The 17,063-nt window shown below is 37.3% G+C and overlaps 1 protein-coding gene across 1 annotated transcript in view; it reads right to left on the bottom strand.

Moving 5' to 3' along the window:
- Positions 1-17,063, bottom strand: part of PPP2R3A (protein phosphatase 2 regulatory subunit B''alpha) — a 203,251-nt gene that overhangs the window by 124,594 nt on the left and 61,594 nt on the right. The window contains exon 4 of the mRNA XM_007937128.2: positions 16,708-16,810. Within this exon, the coding sequence (XP_007935319.1) occupies positions 16,708-16,810 (103 nt within the window). The remainder of the gene's footprint in view (positions 1-16,707; positions 16,811-17,063) is intronic.

Below are 17,063 nucleotides of genomic sequence, written 5' to 3'. Positions count from 1 at the left end.
TTGTTCTCCCTTTCCTCCTTTTCTGCCTCCTTATGGGCTAACTTTTTTTTGACTTATTAGCTGTAACTCTTTGTTATTTTAGTGGTTGCTTCAAAGTTTCTATATTTCTCTAATTTATCACAATGCACTTTCATGTTATACTACTACTTCATGGATTATATAAGAACCTTATAAGACCATACTTCTATTTCTTTTCTCAAAGGTTTTATGCTATTGTCATAAATTATACTTAAACATTGTTATAAATACCATAGTACATTTTTTGAGTGCATCAAACAGTGAATTGTCTTCTAAAGAGATTCAAATATTTTAATATAAAAATCATATGCATTTACCCATGCAGTTATCATTTCTGGAGGTCTTCAGTCCTTTGTGTAGATTTGTTTCCATCTGATATCATTTTCCTCCTGCCTAAGCAACTCTATAACATTTCCTGTAGTGCATTTCTGCTGCTGAGGAATTCTTTCAGCTTCTGTATGTCAGAAAAATATTTTAAAGATGTTGCTCCACTATCTTATCTTGGACTGCTTCCAACATGAAATCTGCTATCATCTTTATCTTTGTTCCTCCACTGTATGTAACATGTCTCCTGCAGTGTTTGCTTCATAAAGGGTATTGCTGTGCTACTGGCCCATAAATATTCATAATTATATCTTCATTGTGAATTTTGGCTTTTAGCATTAAAAAGTATCCTTTGTCATGTTTAATATCAGTATTCCTACCCCTGATCCCTTTTTTGTTTTCATACCTTTGTCCATACATACCTTTTTATTTTGCCTTTCTGAATCACTTTAAGTGTGTCTCTTGTGTACTGTATTTAGTTGGGCCTCTTTTTTCTTTTAATAGGCAAGTTAAGTTTGGTATCAACTCTGTCATAATGCTTTATAGTTATGTGCTGTATGTGCTCAGCATACAGACTGAATAAATATGTAAATGATACAATACCTTTCCTGATTTTAAACTACTCAGTATCCCCTTGTTCTGTCTGAACGACTGCCTCTTGGTCTATGTAGTGATTCCACATGAGCACAATTAAGTGGTCTGGAATTCTCATTCTTCGCAACGTTATCCATAATTTGTTATGATCCATACAATCAAATACCTTTGCACAGTCAATAAAACACAGGAAAACATCTTCCTGGTATTCTCTGCATTTAGACAAGATCTATCTGACATCAGCAATGATGTTCCATGTCTTCTTTTGAATCGGGCTTGAATTTTCTGGCAATTCCCTGTCGATGTACTGCACAATGTTTTTTTAATGAGTCCCATGTTTTCTTATTTAACTTTTTATAATCTAGATCATCAGGGGTTTTTTTCAGTATATTTTAATGCCCACCTACTATCACCTATCTGAATGGAAGAAGGAAAGAACCCTACCGGGTTGGGCTGGAATTGGAGGTAACAATGTGAACTTGTGTCTTGGTTCTCTAGTGCTGCTATAACAGAAATACCACCAATGGATGGCTTTAACAAACAGGAATTTATTCTTTTACAGTTTAGGAGGCTAGCAGTTCTAATTCAGAGTGCTGGCTCTAGGGGCTGGGTGAAGGCCCCTTGACCTTGGGCTTCAGCTCTGCCTCTTGTTTCAGGCCCACTGGAGCTGGAAGCTTCTTCTGACTCACACAGTTACTAGCTGCTGAGCCTGACAAATCCCAGGTCAATAGGTAAAATGGCAAAATTCCAAGGTCAGTAGGCCACTGGTTCACATCTAGGAACTGGAGATGAAAACTTAGCCAAATGCAGGATCCAAATTTCCAAAAAGCTAGGTACCTTCCACAAAGCTTCTCTATATATACTGAAAGCAAGCCACACCCCAAAGGCAACTACTTAGCTACTCACAACAGATTCCAACATGGAGGTGATTATAATCTCATCATGAAGAATAACTACATCTAGCTGCCAAGCACTTAAAAGCACAGCCTAGCTAAGTTGAACACAACCTTAACTATTACAACTTGCATTCAGCCTGGTTTCTGAAAGGATCATGAAGTTATGACACCCTAGCAGCAGTGAGCACACCTAGTGCCCAAATTTTGGTTTCTCAATAACATTTCCCACTAAAACATACCAAAGGCTCTTGAAAAATGACTAGCATCAGGACTAAAAAAAAAAAGAAAAACAACCCTATTGCTGTTGAGTCAATTCTGACTCATAGTGACACTCATAGGATTTCCAAGGCTATAAATCTTTATGGAAGCAGACTGCCTCAACTTTCTCCTGTGGAATGGCTGGTGGTTTGAACTGCCAACCTTTTGGTTGGCAGCCAAATGCCTTAATCACAGTGCTACCAGACTAGGGCAGGGAAAATATAGCATGGTCCTAGAACATCTTAGTGTGGCAGAGAGCAAGAAAGAGGTTAAAAAATATATAAGGCACATGCCAAAAGGATACAGGACCTAGCTTGAAAATGATATCATTCACTGGCTAAATTTTGGACAAATTCAGCATCAAAATGAATAATGACATTAATGGGTTAGAACCCACTGAATAAAATAAGAAACTATGAACCCATTCTGATAAACAAACAAGCAAACAAAGGAGAAGTGAAAGCTCTCCCTTTCAGTAGCATGCCATCTAATAAATTGAGAAGGGATGGTAGAATTAGAAAATCACTATTTACACCCTTTACAGTAATAATGGGCTTAGAAAAGAATGATCAAGTTATGCTTAAAATTATTAAGTATAACTTTGATGAGGAACAGGATATTTACCAGTTGCTTAGTATTTCCTCACTAATTACTTATTAATTATGAAAAACAAAATAGTAACTTTCTAGGAGATAAGACAGATGTCATCTTAATCAAGTCAGTTAACATCACCAATAATGCAACATACTGACATGATATGTCTCCTAATGTGATTCTCTGAGAAGAAAACACTATCACTTACATGCTTTTTCCTGTCCAAAATGTATAACTGAAATATAACTGAAACCTACTCAAGAAGAAGCACAAGACCTACGTTGAGGGGCATTCTATAAAATAACTGGCCTGTGCTATTAACAAATGTTAAGGTCATTGTGGTGGTTATGTTTGTGTGTCAATCTGCCTGGGCCTGGCTGAGTGGCTGGGCAGCAGGTGGCAGTTACTCCCCATGATGAGACTGACAGTCATCTCCATGGTGGGATCTACCACAAGCAGCTGAGTAGCTGCTTTGGTTATGTGGTCTGCTTCCTGCATATAAGCAGCAGCTTTGGGAATGGTCTCTAGCTTATGGCACGCCTGGACCCTGCATAGAGTCATGTAGTTGTTCAGCAGCCTGTCATGCTTTGCCGACCTTAGGACTTACAATGAACTTAAAAGTAATGGCCTGCCATGTGGTTTGGTAACATCAGGACTGTGCCATTTTACTTGTCAACCTTGGGTTTGTCAGCCTCAGCAGCCAGCAGCTGTCTGAGTAAAGAAATGCCTCTAGCTCCAGTGGGCTGGGAGCAGGAGGCAGAGCTGGATTCCAAGGCTGAGGGGCTTTCACCCAGCCCCTAGAGCCTGGCACTTTGAACTTGGACTTAAAGCCTCCAAACTGTGAGAGAATAAACTCCAGATTGTTCAAGCCATCTCATTTGTGGTAGATTCTTATCAGAGTGGTACTAGGTAACCAGAACAGTCATGAAAGACAAAGAATGCCTGAGAAACTTTCAGATTAAGAGACTGAAGAGACATGACAACGAAATGCAATGAAGGATCCTGGATTGGATCTCAGAGAGAGAAAAAATATTGGTAAAATGGACATTATAGAATAATTGTAGAAATCTGAATATGGGCTATATGTAAGTATACTGTATCAGTGTTAAATTTCCTGATTTTAAAAATGGTACTGTGACATGTAAGAGAATATCCTGTTCTTAGGAAACACACTAAAGATTTAAGGTTTGAAATTATTTTCAAAAGAAGTTTTGAAAAAAAAGAGATATTACTAAAAATCAGATACTAGATTAGTAGGAGGATATGAAAAATGAGAAAAGTTGGTAATTTCAATATTGCTAATCAGGAATCAACAAATAATAATCAAAAAGAGAGGGGCTATGGGTATTATATTTAGAAATCATATTAAAAAATTTAGGTTTAATATTTACATTAAAGATTGAAATATTTACAGATGAAATAGCATATGTGATTTGTTTAAAAATAATGTAGGGGGAGTTCATACCTTTGTGGCAGAGGCAGTAGTGACTATGTACTGATTGTTATTAGGATTTGATGATGGGTATATGGGGGTTCATTATATCACTCTGTCTGCATTTGTGGATTTTCAAAATTCTCCATAATAAGAACTTTAAAAAACATACATACCCATTGCTGTTCAGTTGATTCTGCTTATAGTGACCCTATAGGACAGAGAAGAACTGCTCCATAGGGTTTCCATAGGGATTCTGTAAAATAATCTTTACAGAAGCAAGAGTGCTCTGGTATAAAATCATGAAAGCTACAAGCATTTATGATGTTGAGAAACGTTCTATCAACTTACTCCACCCATCTACCTTTTGCCTCTTTTCTTCTTAATCATTTTTATTTTTAGTTCTTTACTGGTTCTATAATGAAACTTAAGTTTAATTGTATTTTAAATGTAATTAAATATTGTAACTATTTTTCTCTATTGATTTATGAACTTTAGAAAATATCTATTTATTCTTTGCTAGGAAAGATGAGGATTTACCTCATTTATACTGTCCCACTCTATTCCCCCACCCCTATGTTGAAGTGAGTTCTTTTATTGGTTATCTTTGTAAAGTGCAAACAATATATTTATGTATTTAATTCTTATTCCATTCACCTTAGTGACTTGATATTAACACTCTTCTTTTCTCTTCTCCCTCTCTTCTTCACATTTTGTTGACAATATTTTGACTTTTAACATCATTCAGGTTATTTACATATTGTTCAGCAATCACAATAAATTTTCTATACTTTATCCACAGGGTAATTTTAGATGTTATATATTAAAAACCTGGCGATTTTTTGACCATATAAAGATGAATGATAGGTCATAACAAGGAATACATTTCATTTTTTAATAGGTCCAATGTCTTGTCCTTTGAGTCATTCAAAGGAGAATGTCCTGGCATTGAAGGAAACTGACTTTCTTTTCTTACTTTCCTTCAACAGTTTATAATCATCTTACATTTTGGTTTACTTCATATTTAGATAATAACTATTTCATGTAAAGAGTCCTGATGAGGCAGTGCTTCAGTGCTTGGCTGTGTGAGTGTGAACTCACCAGCTGCTCTGTGGGAGAAAGATGAGGCAGTCTACTTCAGTAAACATTACATAGCCTTGGAAACACTATGGGCAGTTCTACTTTGTTCTATAGGATCTATGAGTTGGAATTGACTGGACAGCAGTGGATTTGTTTGTTTATTTCTTTTTGGTCTTACACAGCTTTTCATTTTTCTTGGAGTTTCTGATTGTTTGTCTTTAACTTGCTAAGAGATGTATCTTCTTCATATCCTTCAGTTTCTCTTTTCTCAAATATAACAAATATGGCATGGAATCTGCTCCTTCCTTCCCTACTCCCCCTTAAAGGAGAGCTCCCTCCCAGAGAAGTCCCAGCACCAGCTCTATTCTGGACTGGCTGCTCTTCAGCTATAATCTTGGGGCTTCCTTCCTTGTACTGCTCTTACAGATTAAACCCATTGTTTCTTGTATATCATGTTTTCCTCTTTTCCTGGTTTACTTATTGTGCTGCAATATATATTCAAGTAACTCCTAAGAAAACAGGAGTTAAGGTTCTGAGTCCTTGAATGTCCAGGGATATCTAACTTCCTACTCGGAAACCCAAGAAGGGGTCGCTATGAGTCGGGGCCGACTCGACGGCAAACAACAACAACAACAACCCAATTGGTAACCTGGCAGGATATAGAAATAGGAGTTCAAATCTCCCTTCCTGGGATTGTTTCTTATTTTTGTTCCTGTTAAAGTAACCTGATTTTTCTCTCTGGAAGCATTTACTATTGTCTCTTTATCCTATTTTTCTAAAATTTCAAAAGGATATGTTTATATGCAGGTCATTTTTCCCCCCATTGTGTTTGGTTCTTACTGGCTCATTTCAACCAAAAGACTTGTGTCAGTTAGCTCTGGAAAATGATCTTGTATTATTTCTTTGATGACTTCTCTCTCTCCATTTCCCCCTTTTTTCCTTCTCCAGAGTTCAATGAATTAGATGCTAAAATTCGTGAACTGGTCCTCTATACCTCTTCTCTCTCTCTTTCTCTCTAGGGGATATCTTCAAATTTAGTTTCTAGGCCTTCTGTTGAATTTTTTATTTTGCCACAGTTATTTCTTATTTTAGTATTGTTTCTATAGCACTATTTTTTTTTAAGGATTTTATTGTGTTTTTGGTGAAAGTTTACAAAGCAAATTAGATTCTTATTTAACAATTTCTATATATATTGTTCAGTGATATAAGTTACACTTGTAAGCTTTTAAGATCCCAGATGCTACTCACCAAACTAGGGTGTAGAGCATTATCTTTATGAACTATGTTATGCCAATAGATTGAGTTGCCCCATTAGACTATGGTCTTATTTCCTTAAAACCAAAAAACCAATCCCATGAGGTATTTGGTTATATCTAAAAGTATGTGTAATCGTGCCCCCATGTGCTTTATTTACAAATATATATACAGCACACATACACATGCATATACATATGCCTACAAATACAACTATACATGCACATCCATAGTCCTATGTGCCTTCCTATCCACATATATGCATATATATCTATGTAACCAGATATATATTTTTAGTCATTACTTACTGCAAAACTGTATATATAATAAAATTACAAAATTGTCCCGTATTCTTTTAGACCTCCTAGAGTCATTATCTATGCCAATAGATTTGGAAGACAGCTACCTGGCCAACTGAATGGAAGAGATCCATACTTGTACCCATTCCAAAGAAAGGTGATCCCACAGAATGTGGAAATTATTGAGCACTCCTCAGAAGGAAGGTTGGGCAATCTACTTCCATAGTGATACTGCCTCAGAAACCCAAGGAGGGGTCGCTATGAGTCAGGTCTGATTCGATGGCACCACAACATCGATTCACATGCAAGTAAACTCTTACTGAAGATAATTAAAAAATGGTTGCATATTGACAGAGAACTTCCAGAAATGCAAGCTGGATTCTAAAGGGGACGTGGAAAAAAGGGACATCACAGCTGATGTCAGATGGATCTTGGCTCAAAGCAAAGAATACCAGAAAGAGATGTTTACTTGTGTTTTATTGACTATGCAAAGGCATTCGATTGTGTGGATCATAACAAATTGTGAATAACACTGAGAAGAATGGGAATTCCAGAATACTTAATTGTACTCATGAGGAACCTGTACATAGATCAGGCAGCTGTTGTTCAAACAGAACAAGGGGATATTGCATACTTTAAAATCAGGAAGGGAGTGCGTCAGGGGTGTATCCTTTCACCATACTTATTCCATCTGTATAAAACCGAAAACCAAACTCACTGTCGTTGAGTTGGATCAGACTCATAGTGACCTCTCCTTGGGTTCCCGAGACAGTATCATAATTTGAGAAGCTGGACTATACGAAGAAGAACGTGGCATCAGGATTGGAAGAAGGCTTATTAACAACCTGCGATACACAGACGACACAACTTTGCTTGCTGAAAGTGAGGATGACTTAGAGCACTTACTGATGAAGATTAAAGACTACAGTCTACTGTATGGATTACACCTTAACATAAAGAAAACAAATATCCTCACAATTGGACCAAGAAGCAGCATCACGATAAATGGAGACAAGATTGAAGTTGTCTGGATAACTTCATATTACTTGGTTCTACAATCAATGCCAATGGAAGCAGCAGTCAAGACATCAAAAGACGTACTGCATTGGGCAAATCTGTTGCAAAAGATCTCTTTCAAGCACTGAAGAACAAAGATATCTCCTTGAAGACTAAGATGTGCCTGACCCAAGCCATGGTATTTTCAATCGCCTCATACGCATATGAGAACTGGACAGTGAATAAGGAAGACTGAAGAAGAGTCGATGCTTTTGAGTTGTGGTGTTGGCGAAGAATGCTGAAAGTACCATGGACTGCTGAAAGAACAAATCTGTCCTGGAAGAAGTGCAGCCAGAATCCTCCTTGGAAGGGAGGATGGCCAGACTTTGTCTCGCCTACTTTGGTCATGATGTGAGAAGGGACCATTCTCTGAAGAAGGATGTCATGCTTGGTAAAGTGGAGGGTCAACGAAAGAGGGGAAGGCCCTCAACAAGATGGACTGACATGGTGGCTGCAGCGATGGGCTCGGGTATAGTAGGGGTTATGAGGCTAACACAGGACTGGTCAGTGTTTCGTTCTGTTGTACATAAGGTCACTGTGAGTCAGAGATTACTCGACAGCACATAACAAGTGTCATCATTTACCTTGGTCAAGATGTACTGACTTCATCCTTATTTGGTATTGCCTTTCCCATCACCAAAACTAGGAAGTGTCTACTATCTAGAAAGTGATTCTTCCTCCATCTCTTTCCCATCCCTGGGAACCAAAGAAGAACACTGCTTTACATATGTATACCTATTCTTGTCTTTTTATAATAGTGATATCATACAATATTTGTCCTTTGTGATTGACTTATTTTACTCAGATTCATCCACGTTGTAATGTCTTTTGAGAATTCCTCATTATCCCTAATGGTTGCATAGTATTCCAGCATGTGTATGTACCATAATTTGTTTACTAATTATAACAAAATGTACCACCCTATCCATTCATCTGTTGATGTGCACTTAGGTTGTTCCTATCTTTTTGGTATTGCAAATAATGCTGCAATGATCAAAGGTGTCCATTTGTCTATTTGTGTCACTGCTATTAGATCCCTGCAGTATATGCTTAGGAGTGGAGTTGCTGGATCATAAGGTAAATTTTATTTCTAGCTTTTTGAGGAAGGACCACACTGTATTCCAGACTGGCTGGGCAATTTATAATCCCACCAGAAGTGGCACCGAGTTCTACTCTTTCCTCAACCTTACTAGCATTGTTTTCTGTTTTTTGGATCAGTGCCATTTTTGCAGGGATGAGATGATATCTCCATAACACTCTATTCTTGTTTTATGGTTTTTGTTTTATATCTGAGTATAGTAATTAGTTTTTAAAAATAGACTTTGTTTTTTAGAACAGTTTTAGAGTTACAGAAAAATTGAGAAGGTGATACAGAGAGTTTCCAGATACCCTACATCCAGTTTTCCTGTTAGGAAAATTTTATATTTCCATATATATAAATGGTACATTTTGGTACAATTAATAAACCAATATTATTATTATCCATACTTAACTTCTGATTTCCTTGGTTTTTTCCCCTAATGACTTTTTTTATGTTCCAGGATCCTATCTAAGATCTATAACATTTAGTTGTTAGGTCTCCTTAGGCTCCTCTTGGCTGTGACAGTTTTTCTAGACTTTCCCTGTTTTTGATGACCTTGACAATTCAGGTTATTTTCAATTCAGGTTATTTGAGGGATATCCCTCAAATGGGATGTATCTGATGTTTTTCTCATGATTAAACTAGGGTTATGGATTTTGGGGAGGAAGACCACAGAAGTAAAATGCCTTCTATATCACATCATATCAAAGATACATCTTATCAACATGACTTTATCACTGCTGGTCTTAAATTTGATTATCTGACTGAGGCAATGTTTGCCAGGTTTCTGCACTGTAACGTTATCCCCCCTCAACATACACATACTTTCCATACTGTGCAGCCCATACTTAAGGAGTTATGCTCCCTTCCATGAGGGCAGAGTATTGACATAAATTACTGGAATTCTATTACCCAGATTTATCTCTTTTCCCTCATGTATTTATTCAATCATATATTTTTTATCAGTATGGAGCAATTAGTTTTTAAAAACTCTTACTAATTTTTCCATTTCTTGGATTATATATTTTCATCCTGGGTCAGTTTTTTGTTTTTCTATTTAACTCTTTTGTGATTGTGGTTTCCTCTTATGTCAGACTGTCCATTCAAGGAGGACAAGGTAGTTGATGTAATTTTTAGTAAGTATCTTTCTTTTATTTTATATCTGTTTTTAAACTTTATTTATTTTGTTGTTAGTGTTGAGAGTAAGTATGTTTCTTGAATGTAGAGTCTGACTGGAAGTTCTGTGCGTTTAGATTGGGTGAGCTGACCAATAGGCATTGTTTTAAAGTAAACTGGTAGGAGCCTCCCTGTACCCCTAATTGCCAGAATGAAGAGAAATAAGGGGAGCTTTAATATGCAGTGCTACATCAGAAGATTTAACAGGCATTCCTGTTAGTTTGTTTATGCTAAGGGAGTAAATGCCAGGATTACTTTGCATTTGGGAACCAGGAAAGGAGTCAACCAGTAGAATGTTTTACATACCAACTCTCAATGAAGCCGACTTTAGATATTCGTAATTAGACAGTCCCTCTGGAATCCTGATGAGCAGAGTAGACGACCTGTCCACTGCAGCCTATGCACAGTCCCTTATTCTGGGCCGTGATTTCCTTACACTGCATCTGGCCATATCTTCAAAAAATATGTGAAAATCTCTTATCCATTGATGATCTCCCCTCCAGTCCATTCACTTTCACGGGTTTATCTATTTTTTATTTCTATGCTTTATTTTCAGAGGGTTTTGAGAAGGAATGGGAAGTAAAGGTGTCTATTCAGACTGTCATCTTCTACCACAAGTCCAATTCTTAAATAAAAATAAAATTTCTTCTCAGATTTAAGAGAAGGAAGTACAAATGTCCACTACACATAATTATAGTTCTGTTGTTTGTTTGTTTGTAATTTATATCCCTGTCAAAGCTTTTATTAAAGTTTATGATAAAACTGAGAACTACATTAATCAGGGTTCCTGCAGGAAAACAATTTACCCACATAAATCTTTCATGAAGCAACTACTTCTGGAGTTGTGGACAGTGTTAAGGGAGCACACAATGGAATGATGAGGTACTCAGAAGCTGGCAACAGCAGGACACTGTTATCCTTAGGGCCAAAGGGCCAAGGGGAGATTAGAGTTATGGGAGTCCAGCAGGCACTAGAACCCTGGAGAATGGGCCATTCAACAGAAACTCTATTATAAATGGATACAGTTACTGTGCAGGGAGTGGGAATGAAGTACTGGCTTCCCATCTCCTGGCAGTGCTTCTCACTGACCAGACCCAAGCAGAAGTCAGTCAGCATGGAAACTCAAAAGACACAGTTTGCATGGGTCAGAACAGGGCTGGCTGAGTATAAATTGAGAGGGTGAGTGGGCAGAAAGAGAACCAGTATTAAAATGTAATGTTTTATTAGCAATGTAAGTTCAAATACTGGCTATTAGAGATTTCACAATACAAAAATAGGAATGAATATATAATGTTGGGTACTATTATGTATAATGGTCTTGATTAAAAGTGAAAGACTATTAAAGAATCCCCATTCTCCTGGTCTGATAGAGTCTGGTGGAACCACTGAGGCCATGGCCCCTAGCTGCCCTTCAGGTCGGAATTGAACCCATACCTGTGTCTTCCAGCCAAACGAAAGACAGGCATATGAGTTGAACATTTACCTGAGGTAGATACACTTCTTGGAGAGAACAATCATGGGAGAAAGAAGGGCTGCTTATGCACAGGGAGACAGCTCAGGGAGTAGGAGTGCATGGAGGGATGGACACAGGGAAGAGGTAACTATGGGGAGGAACTGGGAGGGGAGCTGTTGCATTGGGGTAAATTGTGGTCAATGTCATGAGACGAAGTGTATGTGAACTGCTGTATGGAAAGGGAATTTGCTCTGTAAATTTTCACTCAAATCCCCCCCACCAAAAAGTCATAAAATAAAAAAATAAAGAAAAAAAGAATCCCCATTCTCATGGGTATTTCTTGAGGGGAACAAAAATATTTAGCAGATGAGTCTAAGGATAATCAAAGCCATCATGTAAATTAAAAGAAGCTCAGAGGCCCAGAGCATAAAGTAAATTAGAATAAAACTTAGAACTTTGAACATGGAAAATTTTTACTTTAAATTAAAAATCTATGCTAGATGATATTAGGAATTAGTATAGAGCTTTCTCTTAGGTGGAAGTGACTATAAAGAAATATGAAGGGCTTTGGGGGTTCTGATAATGTTTTGTTTTTTGATCTGGATGCTAGTTACACCAGATGCTCACATTGTGAAAATTCATCAAGTGGTACCCTTGTGATTTGTTTATTTTTTTATGCTATATTTCAACCAAAAATATTAAAAAAAAAAAAAAAAAAGATGGGTAGCCACAAATACAACCAAAAAACCCGCAAAAAACAAAAACCCTATGCAATGTGTTTTTGTTCCCTTCTTTAGGTGTTCTTACTATTAATCAATAAGGATTTACTGAAACAACTAAAGTAACAGTGTGCATTCAACAGAAATGGAAGGCATATGTTAGCTTCGGGAAGAAGCTGCTTTGGAAAGCTGAATAAATTAGACATGAAATTAAAAATGTTAACAAACAATTTACCAGTCCATGAAGAATAGTTTAGTAAAAACAGATCTAATACTGATATGTAACTAATTCTCATGGGAAGGTCTAGCTAGAAAAAAACCCCAAGTTGGCTCTTTCCATTGGAGATCTTTTTCTTTAACCTTAACAATGGTCAACTAAGCTAAATACATATGAATCCTCATTTAAACTTAAAATGCATATAGTGTCACAAAAGTCATTAAGAATATCAAGCCACATCTGTTTTCTGCCCTGAAGTAGTGAGCAAGGAGCCTGCCACTTACATGAATAGGAGAGGGAAGGAAAGTAGACAATAGAGGGAAGGAGATTTGAGGGCAGAGACAGCGTATCTGAAAGAACATGACAGGAGGAAGGCTTCTTCAGATTAGAAAATGATCTCTCTGTGCCTGAAAAAATAAAGAGAAGTCTGTGGGTGCCAAGAGCAGTAGGATCATGCCTTCTGGCAATACCACCAGGGACGCATCTGAAGCCAAGAGGAAGGAAATAGCTGTGTGGTGCATCTAGGAAGATGGGGCAGGGTATCATCATCAAAGATTCTGAAGCCTTATGCGTGGCACAGTAGCGGCAAAGACCTCTGGATTTGAAGGGTCTTCTAGCCAGAGTTGACTAATGTCTCAGCAGCACTCCCAACCCTAATTAAGGCCTGGATACTAAGTAAAACCTCAGAACTCTGGCATACTTCCAGGCTGAGGGAGCTCTGGGAAAGCCTGAGATTAAAAATTTTCCCCAACTTGGTATATGAGGAGTAATTCAGAAATTCAAGGGAGTTACAGAAAAATTAATAAACATACTTCTTAGAGACCTAAAATTTATTCAGGTCTCAGCTTTATTCTTTCTATATGTGTAATAACATGGACGCACATACACAGAGTTTAAAGTCTCACAAACAGAAAAGAAAAATGAGAAATATAGTTGTGTTTCATTTATCAAGTTCTATCAGCTTCTTCACATAAGTAAGTTTTCTGGAGAAGTAAATGAAAGAGTCTATGCTCGGAAGGAAGATGGGGCAACCTACTTCCATAGTGATACTGCCTCGGAAACCCAAGGAGGGGTCGCTATGAGTTGGGTCCGATTCGATGGCACATAACAACAACAACATGCTACTCCATACGCAAAAGAATGAAGCTGGATCCCTATTTCACACCATATACAAATATCAACTTCAAATGGATCAATAACCTAAATATAAGAACTAAAACCATAAAACTCTTGGAAGGAAATCTAGAGGTAAAACTCGAGACTTAGTTTTTGAGCAACAAAGATAAAACAGATAAATTAGTCTTCAGTAAAATTAAACACTTTTGTGTATCGAAGGACTTTATCAACAAAGTAAAGAAATCCCTTACAGAATGAGAAGAAATTTTTGGTAACCATAAATTGGATAAGGGTTTATTATCCAGAATTTATATAAAATTCCTACAACCTAACAAGAAAAAGACCCACAATCCAAATAAAAAAATGGGTGGAGAACTTCAATAAACATTTCTTCAGAGAAAATATACTAATGGCCAATGAACACATGAAAAAGATGTTCAAAGTCACTAGTCATTAGAGAAATGCAAATCAAAACCATAATGAGAAATTTCATATCTACCGTTGTTGTTGGCTGCAGTTGAGTTGACCTCTGATTCATGGTGATCCCACGCACAGAGGACTAAACACTACTCAGTCCTGCGCCACCCCCCGTGATCTGTTGTGGAATGGACCATTGTGGTCCACAGGGTTTTCAATGGCTGATATTTGGAAGCAGAATGCCAGGCCTTTCTTCCTAGTCCATCTTAGCCTACAGCTCTACTGAAATGTGTTCAGCATCACAGCAATATGCAAACCCCTATTGACAGGCAAGCTGTGGGGGTGCATGAGGCATACTGAATCTCATCAAATCCGGATCTCCTGCGTGGAAGGTGAGAATTCTACTCCTTAACTACCACTGCCCACCATCACACCCACTAGGATGGCTATTATTAGAAAAATGGAAAATAACAAGTGCTGGTGAGGATGTGGAGAAATCAGAACACTTATCCACTGCTGGTGGGCATGTAAAATAATGCAGTTGCTATGGAAAACAGTAGGAGCTCTGGTAGCATAGTGCCTAAGGCACTTGACTGCTAACCAGAAGGCTGGCGGTTCAAATCCACCAGCCACTCCTCAGAAGGAAGGTTGGGCGATTTACTTCTGTAGTTATACTGCCTCAGCAACCCAAGGAGGGGTCGCTATGAGTTGGGTCCTACTTGACGGCACATAACAACAACAACATGGAAAATAGTATGTGGTTCTTTAAAAAGTTAAATGGAGAATTTCCTTATGACCCTGCAATTTCACTCCAAGATATATAACCCCCAAAAGTTGAAAGCAGGGACTCCAACAGACATTTGTAAACCAGTATTCATTGTAGCTATTTTTCACAATAGCCAAAAAGTGGTAATGACCCAAGTATACATCAACAGATAAATGGATAAACAAAATATAGTCTATCTATACAACAGAATGGGAGCTCTGGTGGTGTAGTATCTAAGGCATGTGACTACTAACCAGAAGGCTGGCAGTTCAAACCCACCAGTCACTCCTCAGAAAGAAGGTTGGGCAATCTATTTCCATAGTGATATTGCCTCAGAAACCCAAGGAGGGGTCGCTATGAGTTGGATCCAACTCGATGACAGTGAGTTTGGTTTGGTTTAAACAATAGAATATTATTCAATCATAAAGAGAAATAAAGTTTTGATGTATGCTATGGCATGGATGAACCTTGAAAACATTTATGTGAAATAAGTAGACACAAAAGGACAAATACTATATGAACATACTTATATGAAATATGTAGACTAGATGAATGTATAGAGATAAAAAGTTTATTAGTAGTTACCAGCTGCTAGGTGAGAAGTTAATGGAGTTTTGATGCTTAAGAAGTAATTGAGTCTTTGTTTAGGGTGGTGAAAAACATTTGAAAATGGATAGTGATGATCATTGTACAACATGGAGAATGTAATTGATTTTCATTGAATTAACAAATAAAAATGATTAAAATGGCAAATGTTTTATATTTAGTTTACCATAATAAAATTTAAAAGAGTCAGTACTACTACCAGGATGGTGCAAATGGTTAAGTGCTTGGCTGTTAACCAGAAGGTGGTGGTGGTTCAAATTTATTCAGAGGTACTGAGAAGAAAGGCCTGATGAGCTACTTCTTTAAAGTCAGACATCATTGAAAAACCCTGTGGGGTCATTATGACTCATAGTCAACTTGATGGCAACTTTTTTTTTTTAATGCTACTAGTAAAAGTTACTGATTTTGGCTAAATTTTGATAATGCGATTGGAGATGACATAGGTACAGAGAAAGAGTTCTAGTGGGGCTGTGGTTAAAGCACTGGGCTACTAACTAAAAGGCTGGTGGTTCAAACTCACCAGCCACTCTGCAGAAAAATGATGAGGAAATCTGCTTCTGTAAAGATTTACAGCCTTGGAAATCCCATAGGATGGCTCTACTCTGTCTTATATAGTCACTATGAGTCAGAATTGACTCGATGGCAGTTGGTTTGGGTTTTTTCTTTCTTTTTTTTTTTTCTGATGTAGAGAGAGTTATATGCCCTTATCCTAAATTACTCCCAGACTGGAGTGCGTTTATAGTTCTTGTGTCTTTTCTTTGTTTTTTTAAAAATATTTTTCTTTCTCGCTTGACTACTTTATAGTCTTATTAGCAACAGTCCTTACAGTTCTATCTATGTGGTTGATTCTAGTTGTCCTCTCTTCCTTCCTTCAATTCTAATTTTCTATGTCAAATATCCCTTGCACTCAAAAAATCAGAAAATCAATCATTTCAGAACTGTGCTTAAACTAAGAGTCAAGAGGCACCAGGTGCAAACCCTTGGCTTTATGAGAGTGGTTCTGGTTACTCCATAGCCTTTTCTTGCTTTCTATTTTTCTTATCTATGTTCTAAGTCAGCATTTTTCAATTTATCTTCTCAAATTCTACAGTTTTAGAAGGTGCTTCAACGATTGCTGTGGGTGGGAAAGAGAGAGGCTTGCCCCTGCTTAACTGAGAGTAGACCTGTTTTGTATTATGGGTTCTATATAAGATTTCATTTAACAAAAATAGTTTGTTCTTAAAACTACTCTTCTAAAATCTGACCTCTAGAGTTGTGTAGTGTAATTGACATATTGTATAGTTACAAATTTTTTTAAAAAGCTCTGAAACTCTAAAAATAGAACTGATTTTCAAAAGGAAATGAAAATTACCTGAAGTAAAGGGATGAAATCCTCCTGTTCTAGATAGCTGCAGCTAGGTTTTGCTAGAAGATAGATGAACTTAGAGGCATCATCATGATGGTTATTCAGTAACCTGTAACAATGAAAACAATCTCTTAGGAAGATAAGCTACTGCAAACAATGACTGCAACTTCAATAGTTGGTTATTTCAGTCTGATCTGAAGGCCTAAATGGTTAAAGAATTAAGTGGTTTCTTTTCAATGATTAAAAAAATGGAATTTTTCCATGCCTTTAATTTTGTCAAAGGGACTCCTTAATACAAGCTCCGTAACACAATAGCATAATATTTTTGTAGAATGCTAGTAAGGAGCTCTGGTAGCATAGTG

This window comes from Orycteropus afer, unplaced genomic scaffold (assembly GCF_000298275.1).
Source record: "Orycteropus afer afer isolate SDZICR_OR568_19922 unplaced genomic scaffold, OryAfe1.0 scaffold00003, whole genome shotgun sequence".
Classification (NCBI taxonomy): domain Eukaryota; kingdom Metazoa; phylum Chordata; class Mammalia; order Tubulidentata; family Orycteropodidae; genus Orycteropus; species Orycteropus afer.
This window is presented reverse-complemented; position numbering and strand designations above follow the sequence as displayed.